This window comes from Thalassophryne amazonica, chromosome 1 (assembly GCF_902500255.1).
Source record: "Thalassophryne amazonica chromosome 1, fThaAma1.1, whole genome shotgun sequence".
Classification (NCBI taxonomy): Eukaryota; Metazoa; Chordata; class Actinopteri; order Batrachoidiformes; family Batrachoididae; genus Thalassophryne; species Thalassophryne amazonica.
This window is the reverse complement of record NC_047103.1, coordinates 123,933,946-123,961,629: the sequence shown is the minus strand read 5'-3', so window position 1 is coordinate 123,961,629 and position 27,684 is coordinate 123,933,946. Positions and strand designations below refer to the sequence as shown.

Genomic DNA, 27,684 nt, shown 5'->3' with positions numbered 1-27,684 from the left:
TTACCTTATCCATCATTGCAGCCATCCCCCCGAGAAATTTGTCAGGAACTGTTACTGGTCTGCCATCTTCAATGAAAGCTCTGCCTGCTCACTTTGCCTGAAGCAGACAAAGTTTGGCTGTTTAATGCTGCATTGCTCTGCTGTTCACTGACCTCCTGTTAGATATAATAATAATAAAATAATGTATACACAGGTCCAAGCCCTGTATGTGGACCACCTCCCAAGCCCCCGTGGGACCCATGTGACTTGTAATGATGCAGGCCCACAGAACCACATGGGTGACAGCGCTGTCATGCCAGCTTTGCCGTCAAAAGGACTAAATTTAACTGAGGTGTCCATACTTCTTCAGTTCTTCCACTGAATCAGAGCCTTTGCTCCCACCACGTGCAAGAGGTGTCCAGATAACTGTGCTGTCACACAGTCTGTCAGTCTATATTTATCAATATTCAGAATCGAATTTACCTTCATATCTGTTCAACCAAGTTTCTACCAAATAACAACACCGATAGAAATATTATCATCATTATTATTATTATTATTATTATTAGTATTATTATTAACTCCTGAAATATATTATTTCAGGAGTTAACCTAGTCATGGATCGAGAAACTCTTCTCGGACTAGGACTTATACCCCAGCGAGACAATGGGGCCTCCAAGACAGCGGGCTCCTCTCCACACCAGCCAAAACTGGAAGCAGCTGAAGCGCAGGGGAGACTTAGCATGCGCGGCGGAGGTGTGCTTGAACTAGCAAGCGAGGTTGTTGAGCTGGTATCCCCAACAGACTGAAAAGAAACCCTCACAGAACTGCACTACCATCTGTCCTCTTATCCAACGTTCGCTCACTGGAAAATAAAATGGACTACCTCAAGCTGGATTTAACAACACAAAGAAATGTGAGAGACTGCAACATGATCATCCTCACCGAGACGTGGCTTCACAACACCATTCCGGACAGCGCCATTCAACTGGAAGGGCTAACAATATTCCGAGCGGACAGAAACCACGCCAGCACGGGTAAATCTCGGGGAGGTGGTGTGTGCATTTACATCAATAACAACTGGTGCACAAAGGCTGCAGTTATCACAAGCCACTGCTCAGAAAACATTGAGTTTTTAACCCTCAACTGCCACCTGTTCTACCTGCCAAGGGAATTCAACACCGTCAACACAACTGTTTACATTCCACCCAGCGCAAACACAAGAAAGCGCTTTCCATTCTGTACCAGTCTGTGAGTACACTACAAAACACACACCGGACTCGGTCTGCATAATCGCTGGCGATTTTAATCAGGGCAACTTAAAAACAGTACTGCCACACTATCACAAGCATGTGAACGTTGCAACAAGGGGTCCAGAACACACTCGACCAGGTCTACACAAACATCAGACAGGCTTTCAGAACAGTTCCACACCCCCACCTGGGATCATCAGACCATCTCTCTGTTATGCTAATTCCAGCCTACAGACCTCTGTTGACGAGGAGCAAACCAGTTGTGAAGATCAGGGCCTGGCCAGAGGGAGCCACAGCAACTCTACAGGACTGTTTTGAAAGCACAGATTGGTCTGTTTTCAGGGAGGTGGCACCACCAACCAGCACGTCAACCTCACCGAATACACAGACTCAGTAATTGGATACATAACAAAATGCATGGAAGATGTAACCGTCACCAAGGACATTACAGTAAGAGCAAACGAAAAACCCTGGTTCACCAGGGAGGTACGTGACTCCTGAGAGCACGCAACACTGCTTTCAAGTCTGGGGACAAGGAGGCCCTCAAGTCAGCCAGGGCCAACCTGCACCGGGGCGTGAGAGCAGCCAAGCGTGCCTATGGACAGAAAATCGACTCCCACTTCACAGACACAAAAGACCCAAGATGCCTGTGGCAAGGCATCCAGTCAGTCACAGACTACAAGCCAGCCCCCCACCGTGTGAGGACAACACAGACTTCCTCACTCACTTAACACCTTCTTCAGGTTTGAAGAAATAACACAGCAACACCTACAAAAGCCCCCGTCAGACCAGACAACATAACACTTCAACTGGACCCAGCGGACGTGAGGATGACCCTACTCAAGGTGAACCCCAGAAAAGCTGCAGGTCCAGACAACATACCCGGGCGTGTGCTCAGAGACTGTGCAGACTCACTCACTGACATCCTCACAGACATTTACAACATCTCTCTGAACCAACTCAACATACCGAAGCTTCAAAGCTACCACCATTGTACCACTACCAAAGAAGTCACCAGCATCAACTAAATGATTACAGACCCATAGCACTCACTCCCATCATGATGAAGTGCTTTGAAAGACTGGTAAAGGCTTACATAACATCCCCCTCCCCACTACTCTGGACCCATATCAATTTGCCTACCGCCCCAAGCGCTCCACTGATGACGCCATAGCAACAGCACTCCACCTCTGCCTGGCTCATCTGGAAACCAAAACAGTCAAGCACGGATGCTGTTTATCGACTTCAGTTCCGCGTTCAACACTGTCATCCCCCAACATCTGGTAGACAAGCTGAGTGCGGTAGGCATCAACACTTCACTGTGCAACGGCTGCTGGACTTCCTCACAAACAGACCGCAGACAGTCAGAGTCGGCAACAACTCCTCAGCGACCACCATCATAAACACCGGGGTGCTGCAAGGATGTGTGCTATCTCCTCTGCTGTTCACACTGATGACCCATGATTGCTGTGCCAGATTTGCAACGAATCACATCATCAAATTCGCCGATGACACAACAGTAGTGGGCTCATCAGAGACGACGACGACTCAACATACAGAGAGGAGATACACCAACTCATCAACTGGTGTGAGAGGAACAACCTGCTACTCAACGTCAACAAAACAAAAGAAATAACTGTGGACTTCAGGAAAGAACAACCAACACACATCCCACTCATCATCAATGGCAGTGCTGTGGAGTCTGTGAAAAGCACAAAGTTCCTGGAGTGCACATCACAGATGACCTCACATGGACCACAAACACCACCTCCTGGTCAAAAAAGCACAGACATGACTCCACTTCCTGCGGAGGATGAGAAGAGCTGACCTCCCCACATCTGCACTCACCACCTTCTACAGGGGTGCCATTGAGAGCATCCGACCAGCAGCCTCTCTATCTGGCACGGCAGCTGTTTAGCTGCAGACAAGAAGGCACTACAGAGGGTGGTGAGGACTGCAGAAAAGATCATCAAATCACCCCTACCAGCCATTCAGGACCTGTACTTCACACTGTTCCAAGAGAGCAATGAACATCATCAAAGACCCCACTCACCAGCACACAAACTGTTCTCCCTACTACCATCAGGGAAGCGCTACCGCAGCATGCGGTGCCGCACAAGCAGACTGGGAAACAGCTTCTTTCCACAAGCCATCAGACTCATCAACACACTGAAGAAAACTACATGAACATTTCAAAGACACTGAAGAACATTCCATGAACACTTCATTTCACCATGTCACTTGCACTTTACTCTTCGCACCTTACATACTACATCTACACTACTGCACGTAACCTGTATGTCCACTGATTGTATTTCTGCTGCTGTGTGATTTTGTGTCTGTGTATTTATTGTACATGTCTATATCAGTATGTCGGCCTTTTTTACTGCACGTGTGTGTGTGGTTGTGAGTGAAATGTGTCAGAGAGAGAAATGCAAATTCATGTATCAGTATTAGTTTTTACTGCACTGTGTGTGTGTGTGTGTGTGTGTGTGTGTGTGTGTGTGTGTGTGTGTGTGTGTGTGTGTGTGTGTGTGTGTGTGTGTTTATTGTCAATGTCTTATCTATATGTTTAGTTTAACTGCACATTGGAGACTGATCAAACGCAATTTCAATCTTCTGTGCTAACCCTGTTACATAGATTTTTGACAATAAAGTACACTTTGACTTTGACTTGATTATCTTTATGGCACATATAAAGGTAAGAGGTGATTGGGCAGTGGGTTGAATTGAATATTTTTTTAATATGGCAATCACAATATCAGTCATTTAAAGGTGGTTCTTCTAAATAAATGTACCTTGACACTTGCACAAATTTGATCCCCACATATGGCGTGCCAGGGAGTAAACTCATTGTAAACTGTTCCAAACTGCACGAGCTGTGCGCCGCTGCATGCAAGTGTGCAAAGAAAATTTTGAAATGTTCAAAATCTCTGTCTGGCACACATTAATTTTTTGAGCTAGACGTGAACATTGCGCAGTCTATTCGAAAACACTGTGAGTCAGTGCGTCTCATTGACGCAGTGCAGCGCAGCACATCTGAACGATGACGAGATGTTACATCTATAATAAACAGAATTTTACGGATACGTTATTTAACTCATAAGAAGGAATGAAAATGCAACTATTTTACCAATCCATTACAATATAAATATTATAAATAATTACCTTTTGAGACAATTCCAAATCTGTTCTCCACCTCATGAAGCAAACAAGAAAAACTGCAGTGGCAGATAATTCCTTTGTGATTCCGGTAGCGATGAGAGATGGTTTCATCAGCCAATTTCCAAGAGCAAATGCGTCATCCGCTACAAAATAATTAATTTATGTAATATCTTTGTCAGGAATTTTAATTATAGCAAGGATCTTCAAGCACACCAGACTCAGTGTGGTGACTGTCCTTGCACATATTCTGCACCTCCCTTATATATTTCTCTACCATACCAGACTTCCTCATACAATACCACACCTTTTCTCTTGGCACTTTATCATAAGCTTTCTTTAAGTCCACAAACAATGCAACTCCTTCTATACACTTCTCCTTCAGCACTCTCAGAACAAATATGTGCATCAGCAGTGCTCAGTCTGTGTAATTAAAAGCTATTCATACTGAAAATTCTTCTTTGAACATTGTCTTTTATGAATAAGTTGTTGAGATATGAATGTCATGCTTTTCTATGCATCGAATTTCATATTATTACTTCTCCATTTGTAGCACCAACGTATGACGGACTACTGTGAAATTTATCATGCAGCTTCTTATGCCCCATGCGGCACATATAGCATCCGGGTTGTCCATCTGTCCGTCTCTGTCCGTCCGGCCGCAATTCGTTTGCCGCAATGTAGCTCGGCACCTATTGCTCGCAGAACGTCATATTTGGTGGGTACATGCCTTGGAGGAGTGCTTCGCATGGGTTCAAAGGTCAGTGACCTTGACCTACTTTTCAAGGTCAACAATGGTCACAACTGTCAAATCCTTTGCCGCAAAGTAGCCTGGCACATATTGCTCGCAGAAACTTTATATTTGGTGGGTACATGCCTTGGAGGAGCACTTTGCATGGGTTTGAAGGCCAGTGACCTTGACCTACTTTTCAAGGTCACCAATGGTCACAACTGTCAACTCCTTTGCCACAATGTAGCTCGGCACCTTTTGCTCATAGAAACTTCATACTTGGTGGGTACATGCCTTGGAGGAGTACTTTGCATGGGTTTGAAGGCCAGTGACCTTGACCTCCGTTTCAAGGTCACCAGTGGTTCCATTTGTTTTGAAGGCTGGCGACCGTGACTGACTTTTTATGGTCACTCTTTGTCACATCCTCTAAATAAATATTATGCCATTCTCCAATTTTTTTCATTGTATATCACAGTTTACATCAAACACATAAGGCTTCAACCAAATACCCACCCATACAGGTACATATTACTGCACTATGCATGGAAAATAATACTGCGCGTGGGGCATTTCGTGATGAATTTTGTAGTTTAAAACTTCAGCCAATCAACAATTTCAAACAATATTTTCATTCTCTGTGGCCCAAAATTAGTAAAGTTTGACTATCTTTATTTCAGAAGCATTTTGGCTGTAGACCAGTGTAATCGAACCGCAGTCTATAAGTTTGTAGTCCACCCCTCTTTACTGTTCATTTAAATCATAGTTGACATAATATGGTGTGATGAAGCTTGTTTCACATTATAAAAGAGTGCAGTTTTTTAAATCAGTTGTCAAAGCCTTCTGTTGTTGAAGGTATGAACATTAATTCAATACTTTCCTCTTTTTAGAAGATAATGTCCATCTCCCCCCCACCCCTCCAAGTAGTAACCATGGCGACAGTGATGGGTCCCTCCCCCCTTCCCCCCACCTCCCTCTGCCGCCCTTTCCTCAACCACAACAGAAGTCTGGAGGTCGCGGCTGCTCCTCTTCCTTCTCTCAGCCATCTCCTCTTCACCTCTCCTCACCGCACCTCATGTGAGTAACAGAACTCCAACTCTCCTCATCACTTAGCAGGTGCCACTTTGGTCATAAAAGTATTATTATGTTTGGTGAGATTTAAAAATAAATTAATTTAAAATTATGGTCAGTTTTGTCTCATATAGGGGCTGTGATGACCTATGATGACTTTTCGAATTAGTGCACCACGAAACATCGTGCCGATGAGCAGGCATGAGAGATTGTGCACACGATGGTGTCTTTCGAGCAGGAACACAGTGTGAGGTGCACCACATCACGCCGCTTATGTGGAATAAATAAAAAATAAAAACCAGCTGGTACCTGTGGGACCACATCGCGCTGCTTATGTGGAAAACGATAAACAAAAAACATACCACTAGCAGGACTCATACCCGCACCTTCCAAAAGTTCTGATTGCTTCACCACTGAGCTATCGAGTTGTCCTTTGAAAGCTGCGGGAACCTGGCTCATATCAGGAAGGACATGGAAGTATTACAAAAAAAAATTTAAATCACACACCATATAAAAACACCGCATTTATCACGTGATCAATACAAGTATGATCCGTCTGTTCCTCTGTAGATGACCCATGGTCACTGACATACAGTCATGAAATGACATGAACGAGAAGGAGTGTGCTCTGATCATGTCCACATCTATTGGTCTGGTGCATCCAGTCGCCCCATCCGCGTGTCTCGTGGACGGCGCGTCACAGCACAGACACCGCGTCATGTGGAACAGAGCTCACGTAGGTCACATGACAGTCAGATCGCCCGCTGCGTGTTCTGATCTGATGGTCCGTTTAAACCTGGGGGCAGCCTGTCAGTGGGCTGCAGCGTGAGTGTGCTTGCTCACTGCAGCCTGTTGCCACAGCAATATGTTTTTAATTATGTCCATGTAAGGGCAGGAAGCAGACACACGTGCATCACAGTGGGCAGTTGTTAGTTCATGTCTGTCCAAACACAGTACATGTTGTCCAGCTGCAATGTCCAGATCCACAGATCTCCACAGCTGCTTCTGTCGGTGGCCACACCTTCTGTCAGTTTAGCGCACACACCAAAGCCACACTCGTGGGGCACAAATTTTACTGCCAGCATGAGAATGATTGTCTGCAGACTGTTGTTGTTAATGCTGCGAATGGCCACACATTGTCAAAGTGCCATGCAAGCGGTGTTAGATGTTCATGCTTGTCACCTGGAATTTGGCCGACACCTGCCGTGAGAGGGTTCGCTGAGCTTGCACAGAGCACACTTTGTCTATCAGACGCTGGTGCGTGCAAATAGTTGTAGCAACAGGTGTACGAGGCGTTTGAGGCAGGGATGATTTTACACGTTTTGCATGTACAATTGAGTATCATCAGCATAGCAATGAAAGGCAATCCCAAAACACCGCAGAATATGCCCAAGGTGTGCTAAATAAGGGAGAAAAGCAGGGGGGCCGTGGCCGGATCCCTGTGGAACCCCACTAAGGTTAGAGGTAGTGTTAAACTGGGTCCCACCAAATAATAAACCATGAATAATGAGCCACGCATGGGTGTGTCAGCGATTATTTGAAGAATGATCCACATTTTAAACCATCACTATCCACTACTAAGGTCCTCTATATGATCCATGTAGCACCATGATAATACGGCGTTGGAGCATGTTGGGTTTGGCCAAACCTCCAGCCCCCACACTTGTCCCTTTAAAGTGTGTGTTTTCAATTCACAGCAGCATTTAAAGATGTCACATTTTTAAATGCAGTCCAAAATAGATGTACACCTGGGGTGTGCGCCACGTGCCAGGCTGCTGTCTACTTGTAATGCACCAGACCAGCTCCATCTGCGGCTCACTGGCTTGATTTTGTTTGCGGCTTTAAACACAGTAATTTTCACACCGTGTTCCCAATTTTAACTTTGTGTTCGTCCGTTTATGTCTTCAAAATCGCTCTTTTGCGCACGCGCTGCCATTCTGCATACACAATGAGGTGGCTGCTTTAATTATATATATATAGGTATTTTATAGGTGTTTTCAGCATCCAAGGTTTGAAAATGATTTATCTGCAACAAAATAATTATTTTATATACAGCCTCCAGCGCACATAATTGTGTGGAATTGAGTGAACAAGAGGGCAGCTGCTCCAAAAATAGCCTCTTAGGTCCTGCTTAGCTGCCAGGTGCTGGGATAATGGGCTTTTACCAGCCTTGTAAGCACCACGCACATGCCTCCAAAACCTCGACAAACTGCCCCACGCTGTTGTTGCTAAATTTTGAACATCTTGAAATTAGCACCACGCGCAGAGATGAGCCTCGTTAACTGAAGATAATGCCTCTCAGAGCCACTCAGTCACCATTCTCTCACAATTGTTGAATAAACCCTCTCATAGCAAAAAAAAAAAAAAAAAAAAAGCTGCGTGGCTCATTATTCATCCTTCATTATTTGGTGGAACCAGGGCTTTATTGTACGACACAGTGAGAATGACTGGACAAGTGTGATGTCCACCATGCAAAGGCACTCCCAGTAGTCCCAAAATGATTCTCCAGCCTATCGAGTAAAATATGATGATCCACTGTATCAAACGCAGCACTAAGATCTAATAGCACCAAAACCGTAGTGGTGTCCGAGTCCATTGCAAGCAGAAAATCATTCACTACTTTAGTAAGCAGGCACTGTCTCTGTGGAGTAATGTATTCTAGAAGCAGACTGCAATGGCTCAAAAAGATTATTCTCAGTAAGGTGGTCTATGAGCTGCCATGAAACCACTTTTTCCAGAATTTTAGAGCAGAATTATAGATTTGATATCGGCCTATAATTTTTCAATACACCAGGGTCAAGATTAGATTTCTTAAGTCATGGTTTAATCACTGCAGATTTGAAACACTTAGGAACAGATCCAGAAATTAGTGAGAGATTAACAATTTCCACCACAGTCAGCCCATGAATGGGCCACAGGTCCTGAAACAGTTTTGTTGGTATAGGATCAAATAAGTAGGCTGTGCTTTTTGTAGACTTCACGAGTTTCATCAGCGCGCCTAGTGAGATACTATCAATTCTGTAATCGACGGGTAACATCTCAGTGGTAGCACCCACCTCAATAGCAGGGTGTAGTGACTGGACCAAGGCATGCTGGGATATGCTCACCCTAATATCTATTTTCATTTTCGAAATAATCCAAGACATCCTGTGCTGAAAAGGGAGAGTGACAACCAGGTGGCTGTCCGTGAATGAGTATTGCCACCGTGTCAAACAAGAACTTCGAGTTATGCTTGTTTTTATTGATCAAATCAGAATATTAGGCCTGCGTGGTAGCCAATAGTGCATGCTTATAATCTAAAATAGCATCACGCCACGCAAGGTGGAACACCTCTAATTTGGAGCTCACCATTTCCATTCTAAACCTCTAGCCTTCTGCCTGAGATCACACAAGTAACCACTGAACCAAGGCGACTGTGCTTTGGTAAGACGTGATTTTAATAGAGGTGGCGCAATCTTATCAAGTGTAGTTTTTAACGCTGTGTGGTTGATTGTAATAATAGCGAAAAACCAAATGATCCACACAGCCACAGCGCTCCCAGACAAAAAAAAAAAAATTATTTAACCCCTTAACGCCCATCGTCGCATATATGCTACAATCTCTGACTCAAATATGCAACTTACCAAATTGACCTGTATGCCTGTTGTCGCAAATTTGCAACATACCATCATTATTATTATAACATTATAACATAAAGTCATTACTAGAATACCCAATATTACTATCTAGTTTTTGTGCAAAAGTGAAATTAATAATCTCAACATTATTTACCATCTACTTAAAAGCAAAAAAACACACAAAACATTTTTTTATATACAGCTATATAAGGGGTTAAGGGGTTAACAGAAAATAAGAGTAACGTTTCGGGCAGGACGTCCTTCAGCAGACATCAGGCATCCTGTCCGAAATGTTACTCTTATCTTCTGTTAAATAACATTTTTTTTTTTTTTTGTCTGGGACCACTGTGGCTGTGCGGATCATTTGGTTTTTCTCTGTGATGTTTTTTTGGTCCTGCACGCCTTTTTACGTGTTTTGGATGTGCGTGTCTCCATTGCATTGATTGTAATAATAGACCATCCAGCTAGTGCTCCAGTATTTCTTCTTTTTCTTCTTTCGGCTGTTCCCGTTAGAGGTCACCATAGCAGATCAATCATTTCCATCTCACCCTGTCCTCTGTATCTTCCTCTGTCACACCAACCGCCTGCATGTCCTCCCTAACCACATCCATAAACCTCATCTTTGGCCTCCCTCTTCTCCTCCTGCCTGGTGGCTCCATCCTCAGCATTCTTCTCTATATACCCTGGGTCCTTCCTCTGTACATGTACAAACCATCTCAATCTCACCTCTCTGACTTTGTCTTCAAATTGTCCCACCTGAGCTGTCCCTCTGATATGTTCATTCTTATTCCTGTCCATTCTCATCACTCCCAAAGAGAATAGCAACATGTTCAGCTCTGCCACCTGTCTTTTTGTAAGTGCCACTGTCTCTAAGCTGTACAACATGGCTGGTCTCAGTACTGTCTTGTAAAATTTCCCCTTCATTCTTGCTGATATTCTTCAGTCACAAATCAGTCCTGCCACGTTTCTCCACCCACTCCACCCTGTCTGCACTCTCTTCTTCACCTCTCTACCACAATCTCCATTACTTTGGAAAGTTGACCCCAAGTATTTAAACTCATCTACTTTCACCACTTCTACTCCTTGTAACCACACTATTCCACTGGACTCCCTCTCATTCACAGACATGTACTCAGTCTTGCTCCTACTGACTTTCATTCCCCTTTTCTCCAGAGCATATCTCCACCTAGACTAGACTCAACCTGCACTCTACTCTCACTACAGATCACAGTACCATCTGCAAACATCATAGTCCATAGAGACTCCTATCTGATTTCATCTGTCAACATGTCCATCACCATTGCAAACAAGAAGGGACTCAGTGTTGATCCTTGGTGTAATCCCACATCCATCTTGAATGAGTCCACGTCCACCTTGAATCTCATTGCTGTCACACTATCCTTGTCCATGTCTTGCACTACACTCACATACTTCTTTGACACTCCAGACGTCCTCTTACAATACCACAACTCTTTTCTTGGCACCCTGTCATAAGCTTTCTCTAAATGCACAAACACACAATGTAACTCTTTCTGGCCTTCTCTATACTTCTCCATCAGTATTCTCAGAGCAAACATTGCATCTGTAGTTCTCTTTCTTGGCATGAAACCATATTGCAGCTCACAGATCTTATCCTGTGTTCTAAGCCTAGCTGCTACTACTCTATCCCATAACTTCATGCTGTGGCTGATCAACCTTATGCCTCTGTAGTTACTGCAGCTCTACACCCTTGTTCTTAAAAATAGGAACCAGCACACCTTGTCTCCACTTCTCAGGCATCCTCTCACTTTCCAAGATTTTATTAAACAATCTGCTTAGCCACTACCATCTCTCCTTGACATTTCCATGGTTCCACTGGAATGTCATCTGGACCAACTGCCTTTCCACTCTTCATCCTCTTCATAGCTGCCCTCACTTCATCCTTAATAATCTCTTGCACTTCCTGATTTCCTCTCGCCACATCATCCAACCTTTTCTCTGTCTCATTTTCTTCATTCATGCTCCAGTCTTTCAGATTAGTGAAATTTTACAACCCCAATTTAGAAAAAGTTGGGAACTATAGAAAATGCAAATAAAAAAAAAAACAAGCAAAAACAAAAATACAGTGATTTTTACATTTACTTTGTCTTTTTTATTTCAGACAGTATGAACTCAAATATTTCATGTTTTTGGTCAGCCTCATTTCATTCATGAATATACATGCATTCCTGAAACACATTCCACAACAAGTTGGGACGCTAAAGTCTTTGCCATGTTGATTTTCCTTCTCACAACACTTAAAGTCAGTTTTTGGCATTTGGCTTCTTTCATATGTGTGGAGTTTAGATGCAGTCTTTTGTTGGATGGCTGATCTGCAGCGCCTGTTGCGATTCCTCACCCTCAGGTGGGGCAGGTTACTGGTCCTGTTCCTGCTCCTGCCTTCTTTTGCAGCAGTGCTTTGTGATCTCCGGCCCTTGCTGTGGCCGCAGGGCTCCATTTGGCCGTGAGGCTGTGTTTGGATTTTGGGGTTTTCTGGCTTTGCGGCGGTGCTCCCTAGCTATTCATGTTATCGCACGTTTTCTTTTGACTTTTTCCAAATGTCTTTTAACTTTTTATGCTCTGCGTGTGGATCCACACGTGTACACACATGCCATGTCATGTAACTCCTGCCATCACATACGATATATTACTGTGATTACTACTACTAGCATGATCACCTCCTCCATCAAGCATGGTCTGTCTTTTGTCTCTGTCCTGTGTCTTTCCTGTCCTTGTTGGTGTCTTTCTTCCTGTCTCAGGTGTGGTTTTGGTTTGCAATTTTTTATGGTAATTGTCGTTGTCACAGTTTGTTTAAAGGACAGAATTCATAACAATTCAGATGTTGGCTATTAGAGGTCATGTGATGATATACGTGTGTTAATTTGCACACTTCTGTGAAATCTGTAAGCAAACCAATCAAAAACAAACAGTTACAGAGGGTGGTGAAAACAAAGTCCTCATTAGTACTCATTTTTTTCTAGCCTTTCTGACAGTATTTACGTCACTCTGAGCAAATGTCCCAGCACAAATGGAATGGAGACAAAAAACTGCTAATGTTAAGAACAGAGCCGGGGATTATTTGCAGAGCTTACATAAGTGTAATATTCTGTCATGATGACTTATTTTTAAATTGATAACTGTGTTAATTTCAATGCAGTTGCAGTAAAACCAAAAATGCACATCCCTGAGCTGGTAGAAGGTCCTGAAAATAACATATTACAATTTTTTTCCAGTGTAAGAAATACAGCTGCATTTTCAGGCATCCTGTAAAAATAATGTGGAGTTTCAGATATGTACACACAACCGAGTTAAAAGAGCATCATGGAGAGTTCCACATGCGCGTTTATGGTGACAGTTATAATGGGATTAAAATGGTGTCGTCCTCCGATAGAGAGAGCAGAGTTAGCACACATCTGGATCTGATATCTGACAGACTCTCTCAAAAAAATGACAAGTTCTCAACTTTTTCAAGTGTCTGCATGCAGATCCACTGATCTGAATGAATACTGAGCCATCACTTTCATATGAATAGTCACTTTCTTTCATAATCTGATGTTGCAAAATTCGTTTCACTTTGTCTGTTCGCTTTTGTGCCGTTTCTGCGTTTGCTCAGACAGACGTCACCCGCCGAGAAATGCAGAGTAAAACTTTTTCTGGAAATTTACCTGCTGACTCACCAAGTGAGAGTTAATTAGCAATAAAGTACATCAGGGACCACTGATTGTGATCGTGTGTGCAGGTAGACTTATGATCACAAATACTTTGATGTTGTGTTGTTGAAGGGCACGTTAAAAAACATGTGACATGTCCTTTAATGGTGGTTCTGTGTCAGCCCATTCATTTATCTACAACCCCAATTCCAGTGAAGTTGGGACGTTGTGTAAAATGTAAATAAAACAGAATACAATGATTTGCAAATCCTCTTCAACCTATATTCAATTGAATACACCACAAAGACAAGATATTTAATGTTCAAACTGATAAACTTTATTGTTTTTGTGCAAATATTTGCTCATTTTGAAATGGATGCCTGCAACACATTTCAAAAAAGCTGGCACAGTGGTATGTTTACCACTGTTACATCACCTTTCTTTCTCACAAAACTCAATAAGCGTTTGGGAACTGAGGACACTAATTGAGAGTGTTCTGATTGGGTATAAAAGGAGCATCACCAAAAAGCTCAGCTGTTCACAAGCAAAGATGGGGCGAGGATCACCACTTTGTAAACAACCACGTGAAAAAAATAGTACAACAGTTTAAGAACAATGTTTCTCAATGTTCAATTGCAAGCAATTTTGGGATTCCATCATCTACAGTCCATAATATAATCAGAAGATTCAGAGAATGTGGTGAACCTTCTGCACATAAGTGGCAAGGCTGAAAACCAACATTGAATGCCCGTGACCTTCGGTCCCTCAAGTGACACTGCATTAAAAACCGACATTATTGTGTAAAGGATCTTATGGTGTGGGCTCAGGAACATGCCAGAAAACCATTGTCGGTTAACACAGTTCGTCACTGCATCTACAAGTGCAAGTTAAAACTCTACCATGCAAAGCGAAAGCCACACATCAACAACATCCATAAATGCCACCACCTTCTTTGGGCCTGAGCTCATTTGAAATGGACACACGCAAAGTGGAAAAGTGTGCTGTGGTCTGATGAGTCATTTCAAATTGTTTTTGGGAATCATGGACATCATGTCCTCTGGACAAAAGACCATCCAGATTGTTACCAGCGCAAAGTTCAAAAGCCAGCATCTGTGATGGTATGGGCGGGGGGTGGGTGTTTATCAGTTTGAACATTAAATATCTTGTCTTTGTGGTGTATTCAATTGAATATAGGTTGAAGAGGATTTGCAAATCATTGTGTTCTGTTTTTATTTACATTTTGCACAATGTACCAACTTCATTGCCATTGGGGTTGTAAAACAAAGGGGACAATACATTGTTGCTGCGTATCAGAAAGCTGACTCATACTGAAATGGTAGCATTTTTGGCACACCACTGTGATCAAATAATCTGACCAGTGAACTCGGTATCCCTGTTTTCTACAGTTACAGTAGATAGCCAAAACCATTTTAAACAACAAATTGCACCTTTTGCACCATGAGCTTCAGCTTTTTCCTTCTGGTAATTAGGTTTTTAGTCCCAACATGCGATACAAAGCGCTATTTTAGAATAAATCAAATAAATGAACAAATAAAAATTTTGATCTAACTGCTGTCCCACTGACAGCTTTTGTCTTTTTCTTGTTTTAACATTCATCCTTTAGCCCCTCTGGTATGTTTTTGTCCTGCTTCATCTGTGTGTCTGTGATGTCCTTTATGACAATGGATGCCTTGGACTTTAAATTGCAAAGCAAACCTAGGTATTGTGTAAATAAGGTAACCTGAACCTGATCCTGGTGTGAAAGGCTGGTGTTAGTGCCAGTGAAATTATCTGGAGCACTTTATAACATTCTAAATTGACACATGCCATAGCAAACTCTGTCTCTGTTGTTTACGCCCATGTAAATTAGCTACAGATAAAGGTGTGATATTCATGTCTTATTATGTAAATTATTCACAATATTTTAAAATGAAGGAATATGTGGCTAGTTTCATGATCGTTCAATAGCACTGCTACAGTTTACAGCCACAAAAAGCAGTTACTAAGGTACCTGAAACACAGTATTTTATTGATTACAGTGTGACAAATATTTATTATGTAATGGGAGTATAAATTCTTTTTTTTTAAACTTACCCAGCAGTACAGGAAGATTATCCCCCTCTGATATATAATCATTCAACAACACATCCTTGCCCATCCACAACTTGAAGATTCCAAACAGTAATTTACCAAATAGATGCTTCTAATGGGGCAGCACAGTGGTTTAGAAGGTCGTGGGTTCAATTCCCGTGGCCATTCTGTGTGGAGTTTGCATGTTCTCCCCGTGTTTGTGTGGGTTTCCTCCGGGTGCTCCGGTTTCCTCCCACATCCAAAGACATGCAGGTTAGGTGGATTGGAATCTTTAAATTGTCCGTAGGTGTGTGTGTGGGTGTGTCTGTGTTTGCTTGTCTGTTTGTGGCCCTGCGACAGACTAGCGTCCTGTCCTGGGTGTACCCCGCCTTGCGCTCTATGACTGCTGGGATAGGCTCCAGCCCCCCGCGACCCATAACTGGACTAAGCGGTAGAAGATGGATGGATGAATGAATGATACTACTAATAAAAAAGTCCTTGCAGTATTCCTGTAGTGCTACAGGTAAAAACTGTCTGCATGAAATGTGTTTATACAAAAATTATATTCTGCTTTTTTTGTTGTTGTGGTCTGCAACCATCGTGTCTAGAGTCATTGTGGGGTGGACAACACCCAGTCAAAAGAAACAACCAATCGGTGAATGCACGGTTTGTTTCAACATAACTTCCAGATACTGAAGACGTGCTTGTTGTATTGTCTAGAAGCTGCAGGGTTCAGGGCCCCTGATGCTGACAGAAGAAGAGAAAAGGACCCTGGTTGCTGAGGGTTATCCAGTACCTAACAAACTTCCTCTCACAAAGAGTGAAGAGAAGGCACTGAAAAGAGTACGACGAAAGATTAAAAATAAGGTAGGTAGACAAGTCATGATCACCAACTGTGCATATAGTGTGGGTGAGTTCAGCTGATTTCAGTAGAGGGGTTAAAAATCATGAAAACAAATTGTGTTCTAAACATTTATAGCAGCTGGACTTGAGGACTTCAAGACATTTCACTAATCACTGAAATGATTTCATCACTATCTTCTTTAGTTCTGAAGAAGTCCTTTTGGTAATCCAATTAACAGGACCATGGTAAATGTCACAGGAGTGCATTAGGTTTATTGCATTAACTATTTGGTGAATGTTAAATTTAGGATGATTACCAAAGCCAAACGCAGCCAGTATGCTCTATTCACACCTGATCCTGTCGGTTCTCAGAAGCTAAGTAGAGTGGGTGCTGGATAGTACCTCGATGGGAGACCCTAAGACAAGGGTGCTCACCCTTTTTTGAACCAAGATCTAATTTTAAAGTTGACATTGTAACAAGATCTACCAAGCCATATCGAAAGCCATAGCTTAGCCACAATTTATTGTGCACCAATATAATCACACAATTTTCTGGCACAATGGTAAAGTTTTAACAACAATAATACATTATTGAAATAAATGTGCGTGGTGCAAAGAATAAGCACAAGTAGGCCAAGGACTTGCCTGTAACAACACAACAACTCAAATAATACAAGGTCTAATTCAAGTTGTTCTCTGCCTTAGTGGGACTTCTGGCACTGAGAGGAGGCAGCCAGTCCCTTGTAGTTCGGACAGTTGGAGCTGAGTCCAGCCATATGCAGGCTGCAAGGTGGTCATCTGTCATGGTGGATCTGTATTTTGACTTGATGATTTTCATATGTGAAAAGGCAGATTCACACAAATATGTTGATCCAAAAAGTGCAGTCAAATTTGTTTGAGGTTGGGGTATTTCTCTTTCTGCATTAGATTCCAGAATTGGACAGTCATGCCAGGTGTTGCTGTGGATTTGAGCTCAATGTAATTTTTCAGCATGAGGATCCCATTCTCAATAGCACAGCTTTCCAGGTTGAAGAGTGATACCACTTTGGACATTATACAATTCACATCTGTATTCCCCCAAATGGAAAACAGAGAAAACTGACAACAGGCTCAATAGATGCAAAGGCAGTAAAACACCTGCCAGATTCTGACAAGATGCTCTACACTTGCTCAACATAATGTGCACTCTCAAGCTCCGCACAGTCTTTGCAGTGATGCTTCAGTTCTGTGTCCATGTGTGGAAAGTCCCGCAGGTCACATTTTTGCAACCTGCTTGATAGCAGGTTTAACTTGCTTTTAAACTTGTTCATGGAAGTGATCATGTTGATGATGTGTTTGTCCCTGAGGCTGTCAGTTTTAACGATAAGAGGCTAAATCTAAGAGCCGCTGACTGTCTTGTAGCTGTGCATGTTCAGCATAGTTTCAGCAATTCTTTGATTTCGGGCAACAATTCAGAAAACCGTTCCAGACATTTACCTTTGCTGTGCCACCGAACGCTTGTGTACAGCAGCAGATGTCAAGTCAGTTCGACTTTGTCAATTCTGCAATGCATACACAGACATATTAAGAATTAAAATTCCATTACTCTGTCTCCCAGACAATACGGAGCAAAAAAAACACAACAGTGGAATATAAAATGAATATATAAATATGGTAGACAGTAGAATGTGGTCAGTGAGGTACCTGGTGGTAGCTGTATGCCTTGTGCAAATTGAGCAGTGATTGAACATTGATGAGCTGATTCAAACTCATTTAAAGTGCATGTAGTGCATAAGCACATAAGCAGTCTGTGGAGATATGTTCAGTGTTTGTGAGGTGGGTGTCAGGAGTAAGAAGTCAGTGACTGGGGGGGTCAGGATCCAGAGTTTGTGTGTGAGGGAAGCAGCAGGGGAAATGGGGGAAGAGCAGGGATGGAGATATGTGTGTTCTGCACTGAATAATCGCCTCTGCAGATTCCTGGCCTGAACAGAACACGTAGTCTTCTTAGCCACATCCATCACGTCTTCCATATTTATGGACCGTTGTGCTGCTACCCGACTTTTCAATTTCGGGTGCGCAGAGGTGATTTAGCCGGGAAGTTTGCATCATAGCTCTTGAAATTATTAAGAAGATTATTACAAGATTAAGAAGATTACAAGATTATTAAGAAACTTGAGCAACGGGTGGATGGACTTGAACAATATACTAGAAAAGATGACGTTATAATAACTGGTTTGGAAACAAAACATCGGTCGTATGCGAGGGTGGTGGATTCTGGTGGAGCCAGTGGGGAGGATGCTCCACCTGAAGAATTATAAACACTAGAACAGCAAGTTACAAATTTTTTAAATCAAAAAGGTGTTGTCATACATCAAGTCACTATTTCAGACTGTCACACAATTCCATCCAAAGACAGTAAAAATAAACTACCAAATATAATAATACGATTTATAAGCAGAAAATACAAAAATGAATTAAGACAGGCAAAGAATCTGAAAGGAACAAATGTATATATAAATGAGCATCTAACGAAAAAAAATGCAGATATTGCCAGGGAAGCAAGACTATTAAAAAAAACAGAAACATATTGTTGCTACATGGGTCTGGAACTGTAGGGTTTGGATCAGAGTGAGAGAAGGGACAAAGGGTATACAAATCAGAGACATGGAGGACCTTACAAAGTACAGACCTGAGTAGACAAATGAATATGACGTCAGTTGATAGTATGACCAACAAAAAATCAGATTAAACATGGAAACAGATGATAAAATATATGACATAGACACCAATATTGATGAAAGTATATTTGACTTGACTACAATTGGTTGTGAGTATTATACGGAAAAACAGTTAAATAGTGAAAAAATTACTGAAGATACCCTGTCGCTCATACATGTAAACATTCGAAGCTTGTACTATAAAATGTCAAAAATAAAAGATTATTTAAACCAGTTTAAAAATAGATTCAGCGTTGTTTCAATCACAGAATCTTGTCTTAAAAATGACCTCATGGCTGATGTTCAAATGGAGGGATATGAGTTATTTTGTAAATAGAAGAGAAAAAAGGTGGAGGTATTGCTTTGTACATAAAAACAGATCTGACATGTAAAATTGTCCCTTACCAAAAAGTAGTATATGCAAGTATGTTTCAAGTATACTTCTAGTTTACGTTTTATATACTTATCAGTACTATTTTTTTTGGTAAGGGGTAGAAGAAATGACAATTATAGATGATGTCATAGAAATTGTGACAGTGGAAATTGTACATGAAACATCTAAAAATATTCTAATCAGTTGTGTATACAGAGCACCAGACTCTTGTGTTGTGAAATTTACAGATAAAATAAAAGAATTATTCCATCAAATCAAAAAACAAAACACTCTTTGTGTGGAGACTTTAATGTTAATGTGGAAAGCTCCAGTTGCCAAAGAGTAAGTAATTTTGTGAATTCAATGAATAGCTTGGGTTTATTCCCCTTGATAACAAAACCAACCAGAATTACATTGCAAAGTGCAACTGCAACTCACAAATAGAACAGATGAAATTATTAAGAATGGGATATTGATGACAGATCTCAGTGATCATTTACCAGTTTTTTCAATATTGAAATATAAAAATAGGTACAAAAAAGTTATAAACTTTAAAAGAGATAAGACATTAAAAGCCTTAGAGGCATTAAATTATGATCTTAAAAATCAAAATTGGGAAGAGGTTTATGTTGGTGACGTTAATGTAGCATATAGTTCATTCATGAAAATACTGATGAAATCATATAATAAAAATTGTAAATTAATAAAAACTAGTAAGAAAAGAGTAAATAAACCATGGCTGACCAAGGGAATAAAAAACGCTTGTGTAAAGAAAAACTATTTATATAAGTGCTTTTTAAAAATGCAAACAAAGGAAACAGAACACAGATACAAAAAATATAAAAATAAACTATTGACAATAATTAGGAAACAAAAAAAAAGATTATTATAGTGAACAATTGAATAAGAGTAAAGGCAATATGAGGGCAACATGGGGAATTATGAAAAGTGTGATGGAAAGTGACGGAGTGAAATCAACTTTTCCGAATTATCTTGTCAAGGAAAATAAAGAGATAAATGATATAAAAGAAGTTGTAAATGAGTTTAATGATTATTTCTCAAAGGTGGGATCAAATCTGGTTGGAAATAAACCAGTAGTAGAAGATAAATTAAATACAATTGTAAATACGGTCAATAGTATTTTCCTTGACAATGTGGAAAAAGATGAAATAAGGAATATTGTAAAAAAAAACTGTGTAAGCAAAAGATCAACTGACTATGAAGATTTAGACATGACTGTAAAAAGTATAATAGAAACTGTTATTGAACCATTCACTTACATTTGTAATCTGTCTCTGTCAACAGGAATTTTCCCAGACGAAATGAAAATTGCCAAGGTAGTCCTGTTATATAAAAATGGAGATAAACATAACGTTTCAAATTACAGGCCAGTGTCATTGTTTCCACAGTTTTCTAAAATTATGGAAAAGGTTTTTGTGACAAGGTTGAATAAATTCATTGAGAAACATATTTTAAATAATGCTCAGTATGGATTCAGAACAAAACATTTGACAGCTGTGGCAATTATGGAATTAACAGAGAAAATATCAACAGCAATAGAAAATAAGGATTATATGGTAAGTGTTTTTATTGACTTGAAAAAAGCTTTTGATGTTATCGATCATTCAGGATTGCGTCACAAGTTACAACAATATGGAATAAGAGGGATTGCACATCAGTGGGTAAAAAGCTACTTAGAAAATAGAAAACAGTTTGTTCAGATAAGTAATACTAAATCAGAATTGTGTAATATTATGTGTGGAGTACCACAAGGGTCGGTACTTGGACCCAAACTGTTTATTTTGTATATCAATAATTTTGTGAATATATCTAATGTACTTGGTAGCATTTTATTTGCTGACAACACATTATTTTACTCTGGATCAGATATACAGGAAGGTGCACAAGTGATAAATACAGAGTTGGAAAAAGTGAAATATTGGTTTGATATAAACAGATTGTCACTTAATAAAACAAATTTCATATTGTTTAATGACAGAGTTTAAAAAAATGTCATTAAAAATAGATGGAATGGACATTCAAAGGGTAAAAGAAATGAAATTTTTAGGAGTTGATGAAGATTTTACATGGAAGTCACACATAAATTACATAAAAGGAAAGATAGCGAAAGCCATTGCTGTTTTGCATAAAGTTAAATATTCATTAAATAGTTATGGATTATTAACATTGTACAATTCATTGATTGTTCCATATTTGACTTATTGTGTAGAAATCTTGGGATCAACATGTACAACTTATACACAACCTTTATTTATTTTGCAGAAAAGAGCTTTAAAAGTGATTGGCAACAGTCGATTTAGAGATCCATCTAATCCATTGTTTATTAAGTATAGGGTACTTAATTTCATGATTTAGTTGATTTGAAATTACTACAAATAATGTACCAAGCGAATAACAATACCTTATCAATAAACATTCAAAATATGTTTGAAAAAAGAGTAAGTAGTTATAATTTGAAGGGCATAGAAGTCTTTAAAAAACCAAGATTCAGAACCAAGATAAAGGAACGGAGTATTGCAGTGAATGGTGTAAAATTATGGAACAACCTCAACAAAGAAATCAAAGAATCAAGGTCGCTTAAATTATTTAAAAAACGTATTAAACTTGATGTATTTTGTAACTATGAAATAAGTCAGTGGGCTGTGACAAAGCCAAAAATGTAATTTGTTAATAATGTTTAGAATGTTTGAAGTTTAAAATGTAATTTATTAGGGATGTAGTCTTTTAAATAATGGTTAAAATTAGGAAAGAAGTCGGTGGCATGTGACAAAGTCATAGAAATGCAATGATGTCGATTGATGATGCTTTGCAAGATTGTATTGTAAAAAAAAGGGGCAGAATATATGACTTGTTCTTCCAGACTGCTCCTTTTCGTTCAATGGTTTGTAATGTTTTGTTAATTTTGCTTTTCTGTTTTTTCTTTTAAATGAATGAAATAAATCCTCAACAAAAAAGAAAATGCCACTCCAAATTCCCTTTCTTCGTGAAAGCCACATTTGCATTGCAGAAAAGACAGATGGACTTGGCATTCGAATAAATGGAAAAAAAAATCCTCCCACTCTGAATGAAAATGATGTCTTAGATCTTTTAGCTTCCATCACTGTAGTATCCACTTGCCCACTGTAGCTTCTCATGCACTTTTGACCCTGCGCCTGCGCAGATAGAAAGAACTGCGTGAGATTTTATTTTATTTTTTCCACGTGATCGACTGGGACTCAACCCAAGATCGCCTGGTTGTCCACACCAGCCCTATGAAGACCAGGGGCTGTGTCTGTTTCCCCAAGTAAAACTGGAGTTGCATCAGGAAGGGTGTCCTGTGAAAAAAACCTGTGCCAAATCCCTATGCGGATCTGCTTTGGAGACCCTGAGTAAACCAGAGCAGCTGAAAGACCAACAACCATAACCAAACACTCACAACTCTTGGTATTTGTAAAGTATCAAATGCCATGGAAGATTTGTTTAGATGTCTTTCTGTAGTTGGCAGGAACACATCATCAGAGTGAGACTGTGTGAGCATCGTCTTCTCAGGTTGGAACAACCTGCATGTTGTTCCAAACGGTATGTTTTTATCCATCCATATTCATGAGCGGAGCAACAACAGATTGTCCATGTATATTATATCAAGATATTAGTTGACAACTCTTGTATTTTATGAATGACCTCCATAGCATTTTCTGAGAGATATTGTGTGTGTGTGTGTGTGTGTGTGTGAGTGTGTGTGCGCGTGCGTGCGTGTAAATTAACATGCTTCTTGTGATCATTTTTGTTGTTGACATGTGTCTATCTGTATGAAAAGTATTCAGTAAGGATGAATAAGGTCAGTGACCTCACAGTCTTGAGCAGTTGCTACAGTGGACCACTGTGGCTGCTGAGTTGTTCAAGGATTCACACGTGCTTTCCCTCGTTGTAGTGTCTTCAAACAGGGTTTTGGGTTCTTTTTGGCAAATCTGAACATACTCTTGGATGACGTATGCTGCAGCCTTTACAGCTCCTCAACATCTTCTTTGTGTCTCCTCCTCCACAGATTTCAGCGCAGGAGAGTCGAAGGAAGAAGAAAGAATACGTGGAATGTCTTGAAAAAAAGTGAGGCTTGGATTTTTTTTCTTATTTCAAAAATAATAATTTTCTCTTGGTTGTGCAAACAGTAGCTGAAACGTAATCTGCGTTATCAGCACTGTTGCCACGCATGAGTTAGAGTAGATAAACTACTTTTTCAAGTAATGGAAATAACCTGGAAATTGCTTGAAATGTCCAAATATCCTGTAAATAATTGATATTGTCCTGGAAATATTGATTGTATTTTAGCCCTCACTTAGATTGCCACATGAGCTTTGTGTCTTTTGTGTGAGATAAGATGTGCAGTGTGACAGATCTGCTGTCTCTTGAAGCAGCAGCAGAGTTTCCACAGAGTCAAGGATGTGCCTGGATGAAAACACAAACTGTACAGGCTACTGCTTTCTGAAAAATACACACATGACACTCACTCATTCATTTAGATTTTTGCAAAACAAGCCCTCTGCTGTTACCAGTGCAGGGAATATGTTGTTTTTCTTTTAATAATGGGCATATAGTTAACCTGGATAAATATAGGCTTATTAAATCTGTGCAGGCCTACTTGCCGCTGTCTATTCAAATTCTGTAGGTTATAGAAAACATTTTATATACATTTTAATGTGTAAGTTAAATATGTGTACCTTCCTATTTTGCTATAATACAGACAATAATAATTGCACCTTTTTAATGCATTAAAAAAATGATTATTTCTGCATTTCTTCAGAGGTGTCTTGGTGGCTTCCCTTACTAGTCTCCTTCTTGCACAGTCATTCCATTTTTGAGAACTGCCTCCTCCAGACAGATTTACCACACTTTATTTATTATTTTTTTTTATTTAACCTTTATTTTACCAGGTAAGCCAATTGAGAACCAATTCTAATTTGCAATGGCGACCTGGCCAAGAGGCAGCGTAAGCAGACAGCACAAAAAAACATAACACAAACATTCATATAAAAAGACACAATGCAAAATAAACAGAATCACTAGTTTACATCAAACCAAACAGGTTAAAAACAGGTACACTGATCATGGACCGGAGAATGCAATGAATTTTTAAAGGTACCGATTGAAACAAACAAGCTGAGTTTAAGTGATAACTTAAACTCACACAGCACCATACTGTTTGTATTTCTTAAAGATTGATGGAATTGATGTCCAAGACAGTGAATTGTAAATGTTTATGTATCCATCTCCTGACTTGTCTAAAGAAAACTGGCTGTCAAAGTGATGATTTGCTGTAAATTCATCAAAGGGTGCCAATAACTGTGTCCAGCATACATTTCATGTCAGAATTTTTTTTCACTTTATGAAAGCATTTAGTTTTGTTCTTGTTGCCAAATAACTTTAGACATTTAAAACATGTTCTGATTAAACAAAATTGCTTTGTTTGCATTGGTTTCTGATCATATATTAAAATGTGTACATAAAGTATAGGGGTACCAACAATTCTATCCACACGTGTATATAGTTTGCCGATAGTCTCAAACAATGTAACCATTATAACAATTTTTATATAATATGAGGGTTGGCTGAAAGATCCTGCCTCCAATGTCATTTCAATGATGAGCAAAATACCGACTGGTCAAGTTCAGTGAAGTGGACTCGGTTGCGATCAGGCAGCAGGTTAAGATGACCAAACATTTATTTAACGTATAGTTGACGGGAAACACAAGAGTGGTCGTGATTTCAGTGGTTGTAATTTCAGTCATGCACAGAATCACCTTCAGCGTAACACATGCACACAGTAGTTGACTAAACAATGACTCTGGCAATGTCATGTCAGACCCATGAATGGATAAAGGTTAACCTTAATTTGGGTGGTTAGTGGGCTTGGTTCCACTGCGGAAGGTTGCCAATTCAAACCTTCCCCTTGCCCATTTCTCCATGTAATGTGGAGTTGCGTCAGGAAGGGCATCCGGTGTAAAACTTCAACATGCAGCTCCACCTCGGATCTGCTGTGGCGACCCCAAAAAAACAAGAGAGCAGCCGAAGGGACTTACTTTTTAAAATCGCATTTTGGGAGACTGCACGGTTGCTTTCATAAAAGTTTGCTTTGGTGTGGGCATTAAAAGTTATGAGTTGCTTAATTTCTCAGATAACGTACAATAACGGGACCTGACAGATCAAGCTACCAATAGCTGTGAAAAGTTCTAATGACATTAGCATACAACATTAAATAAGACTTGAATCTCATTCTATGCGAATATTACAGCAGGGACATTTTAGATCAGGGGTGGCCAAGTTTGGTCCTCGAGAGCCACCTTCCTGACACTCTTAGTTGTCTCCCTGCTCCAACACACCTGAATCCAATGAAAGGCTCATTAAAAGTCTGCTAACGAGTCTTTCATTGGATTCAGGTGTATTGGAGCAGGGAGACAACTAAGAGTGTCAGGAAGGTGGCTCTCGAGGACCGAACTTGGCCACCCCTGTTTTAGGTGATCCATTAGGACGTTTCACCACACAACAAGCCATATTATTCCTGGTGTTTGTCATAAAATTCTCAAAAGGACAGACACTGACCTGCACAACAGCTAGCGGCAAGAGCTGTTGAATCAGAGGTGCTTAGCAGCTGTCGCTCAAAGCAACCACGTCCCTAATTAATGCATAACGTTGTTGCTAAAACATCTTAAACTAAGAAGGTGGGGGGAAAAAATTCACCCCCTGTCCAGCTGTCATGACAGTGAAAACTACTTATAGAGACCAAATCTGTTTTTGTACAAGGCTGTAAACATGTTTATTTCTGCTCTGAAGTTTTACATTTTAACATGGGCTTGAATGGGAACCAGCTCACTTTTGGAGGCAGCATCAAGTGACCAATCAAGGAACTGTAATCGTTTCTTCTTCCAGGTGGAGCTGAATAAGGAAACTATCCAAGACCATTGAAGCTTTCCGCTTGGTTATAACCACAGACAATTAGCTCGTATGCACACAGTATTCTGAACACATGGTGGTGCATTCAGTGCCGCTTGTAAACGGCAGTGTTCTGGTAATAATTGTGGTAGACACAACTTTAAACTGGTCTTGTGGACAGTTGGGCCCAATTACCTCAGATTTGAAATGCAAACATCAGCTGGAGCAGAAAATCAGTGGGAGATGGTCTTAAAGGAGTAATGCACCACCACCACTGTTTTAGTTTAACGGTCAGTATTGTTAAACATAGTTCTTCTAATGCAACAATTTTCCTTGTAGCTGTATGACATAAAGATTCCACAAATCTTGCTTTTGGATTTGTTTAAGAATAATTGGTTGGCATTTCAGGGTTGGTTTTTATTTTATTATATTTATTTACTTATTTTGTTGCTGTTGTTTTTTTATTTTTAATGGATTAAAACACATAAAATAATAAACACTAAAGATGTGCATTCACAACTAGTAAGTATAAAAAGGAATATGTGGGTATTTTAAATAATTTCAGTCATACCATTGAAAAGCATTGGAAGTCTGTGTGTGTGTGTCTCAGATTTTATTATAAAATTAGTCTGTTATAGTTTGAGGGCTACTTATCATTGCATTGCTGTAAATTATGTCTGTGTGTGTAAGGGTGGAGAGCTACACGTCAGAAAACAGTGACTTGTGGAGAAAAGTTGAAAACTTGGAGACTGCCAACAGGTGAGAGAGACACACACACACAAAGTACTTTACTGTAATTCACATATATAACACATTCAGGATTTAAATATTGTGAAGGCTTCATAAATTCTCTGACACTCAAAGATACAGAATACAAAGGCTGCCATCAACACAAAGCTAAACTTCATGTTAGAGCTGCAGGATCGGGGTCAAGTACATTAGATGTACTTGACAACAACTATGTACATTGCAGATTAGCAAGTACATCCACTTCATAAAGTACTTGAGTTCAAGTACAACTATTTCAGAAAAGTACAGTGCTCAGCATTAGAGTACACCCAACAGATTTGCCAGTAAACCTTTACTTACCTTTCAGAATCAACATTTTCTATGGGACATTGTACTACAAAATACTGCCACAAATACGAGCCATTGATTGCAAACAAGATTTGTTAATTTCCACACACACACACACACACACACACACACACACACACACACACACACACACTAGAGATAATTCAAGACCATGTTGCAAAAATTAATACACCCCAATTAAAGTCTTATGAACAGAGCTAAAT

The 27,684-nt window shown here is 40.2% G+C and overlaps 1 protein-coding gene across 1 annotated transcript in view; it reads left to right on the top strand.

Annotated features, from left to right (window-relative positions):
- Positions 1-27,684, top strand: part of creb3l1 (cAMP responsive element binding protein 3-like 1) — a 252,888-nt gene that overhangs the window by 191,986 nt on the left and 33,218 nt on the right. The window contains 3 exon segments of the mRNA XM_034174091.1: positions 16,268-16,414; positions 23,505-23,563; positions 27,074-27,142. Of these exon segments, the coding sequence (XP_034029982.1) occupies positions 16,268-16,414; positions 23,505-23,563; positions 27,074-27,142 (275 nt within the window).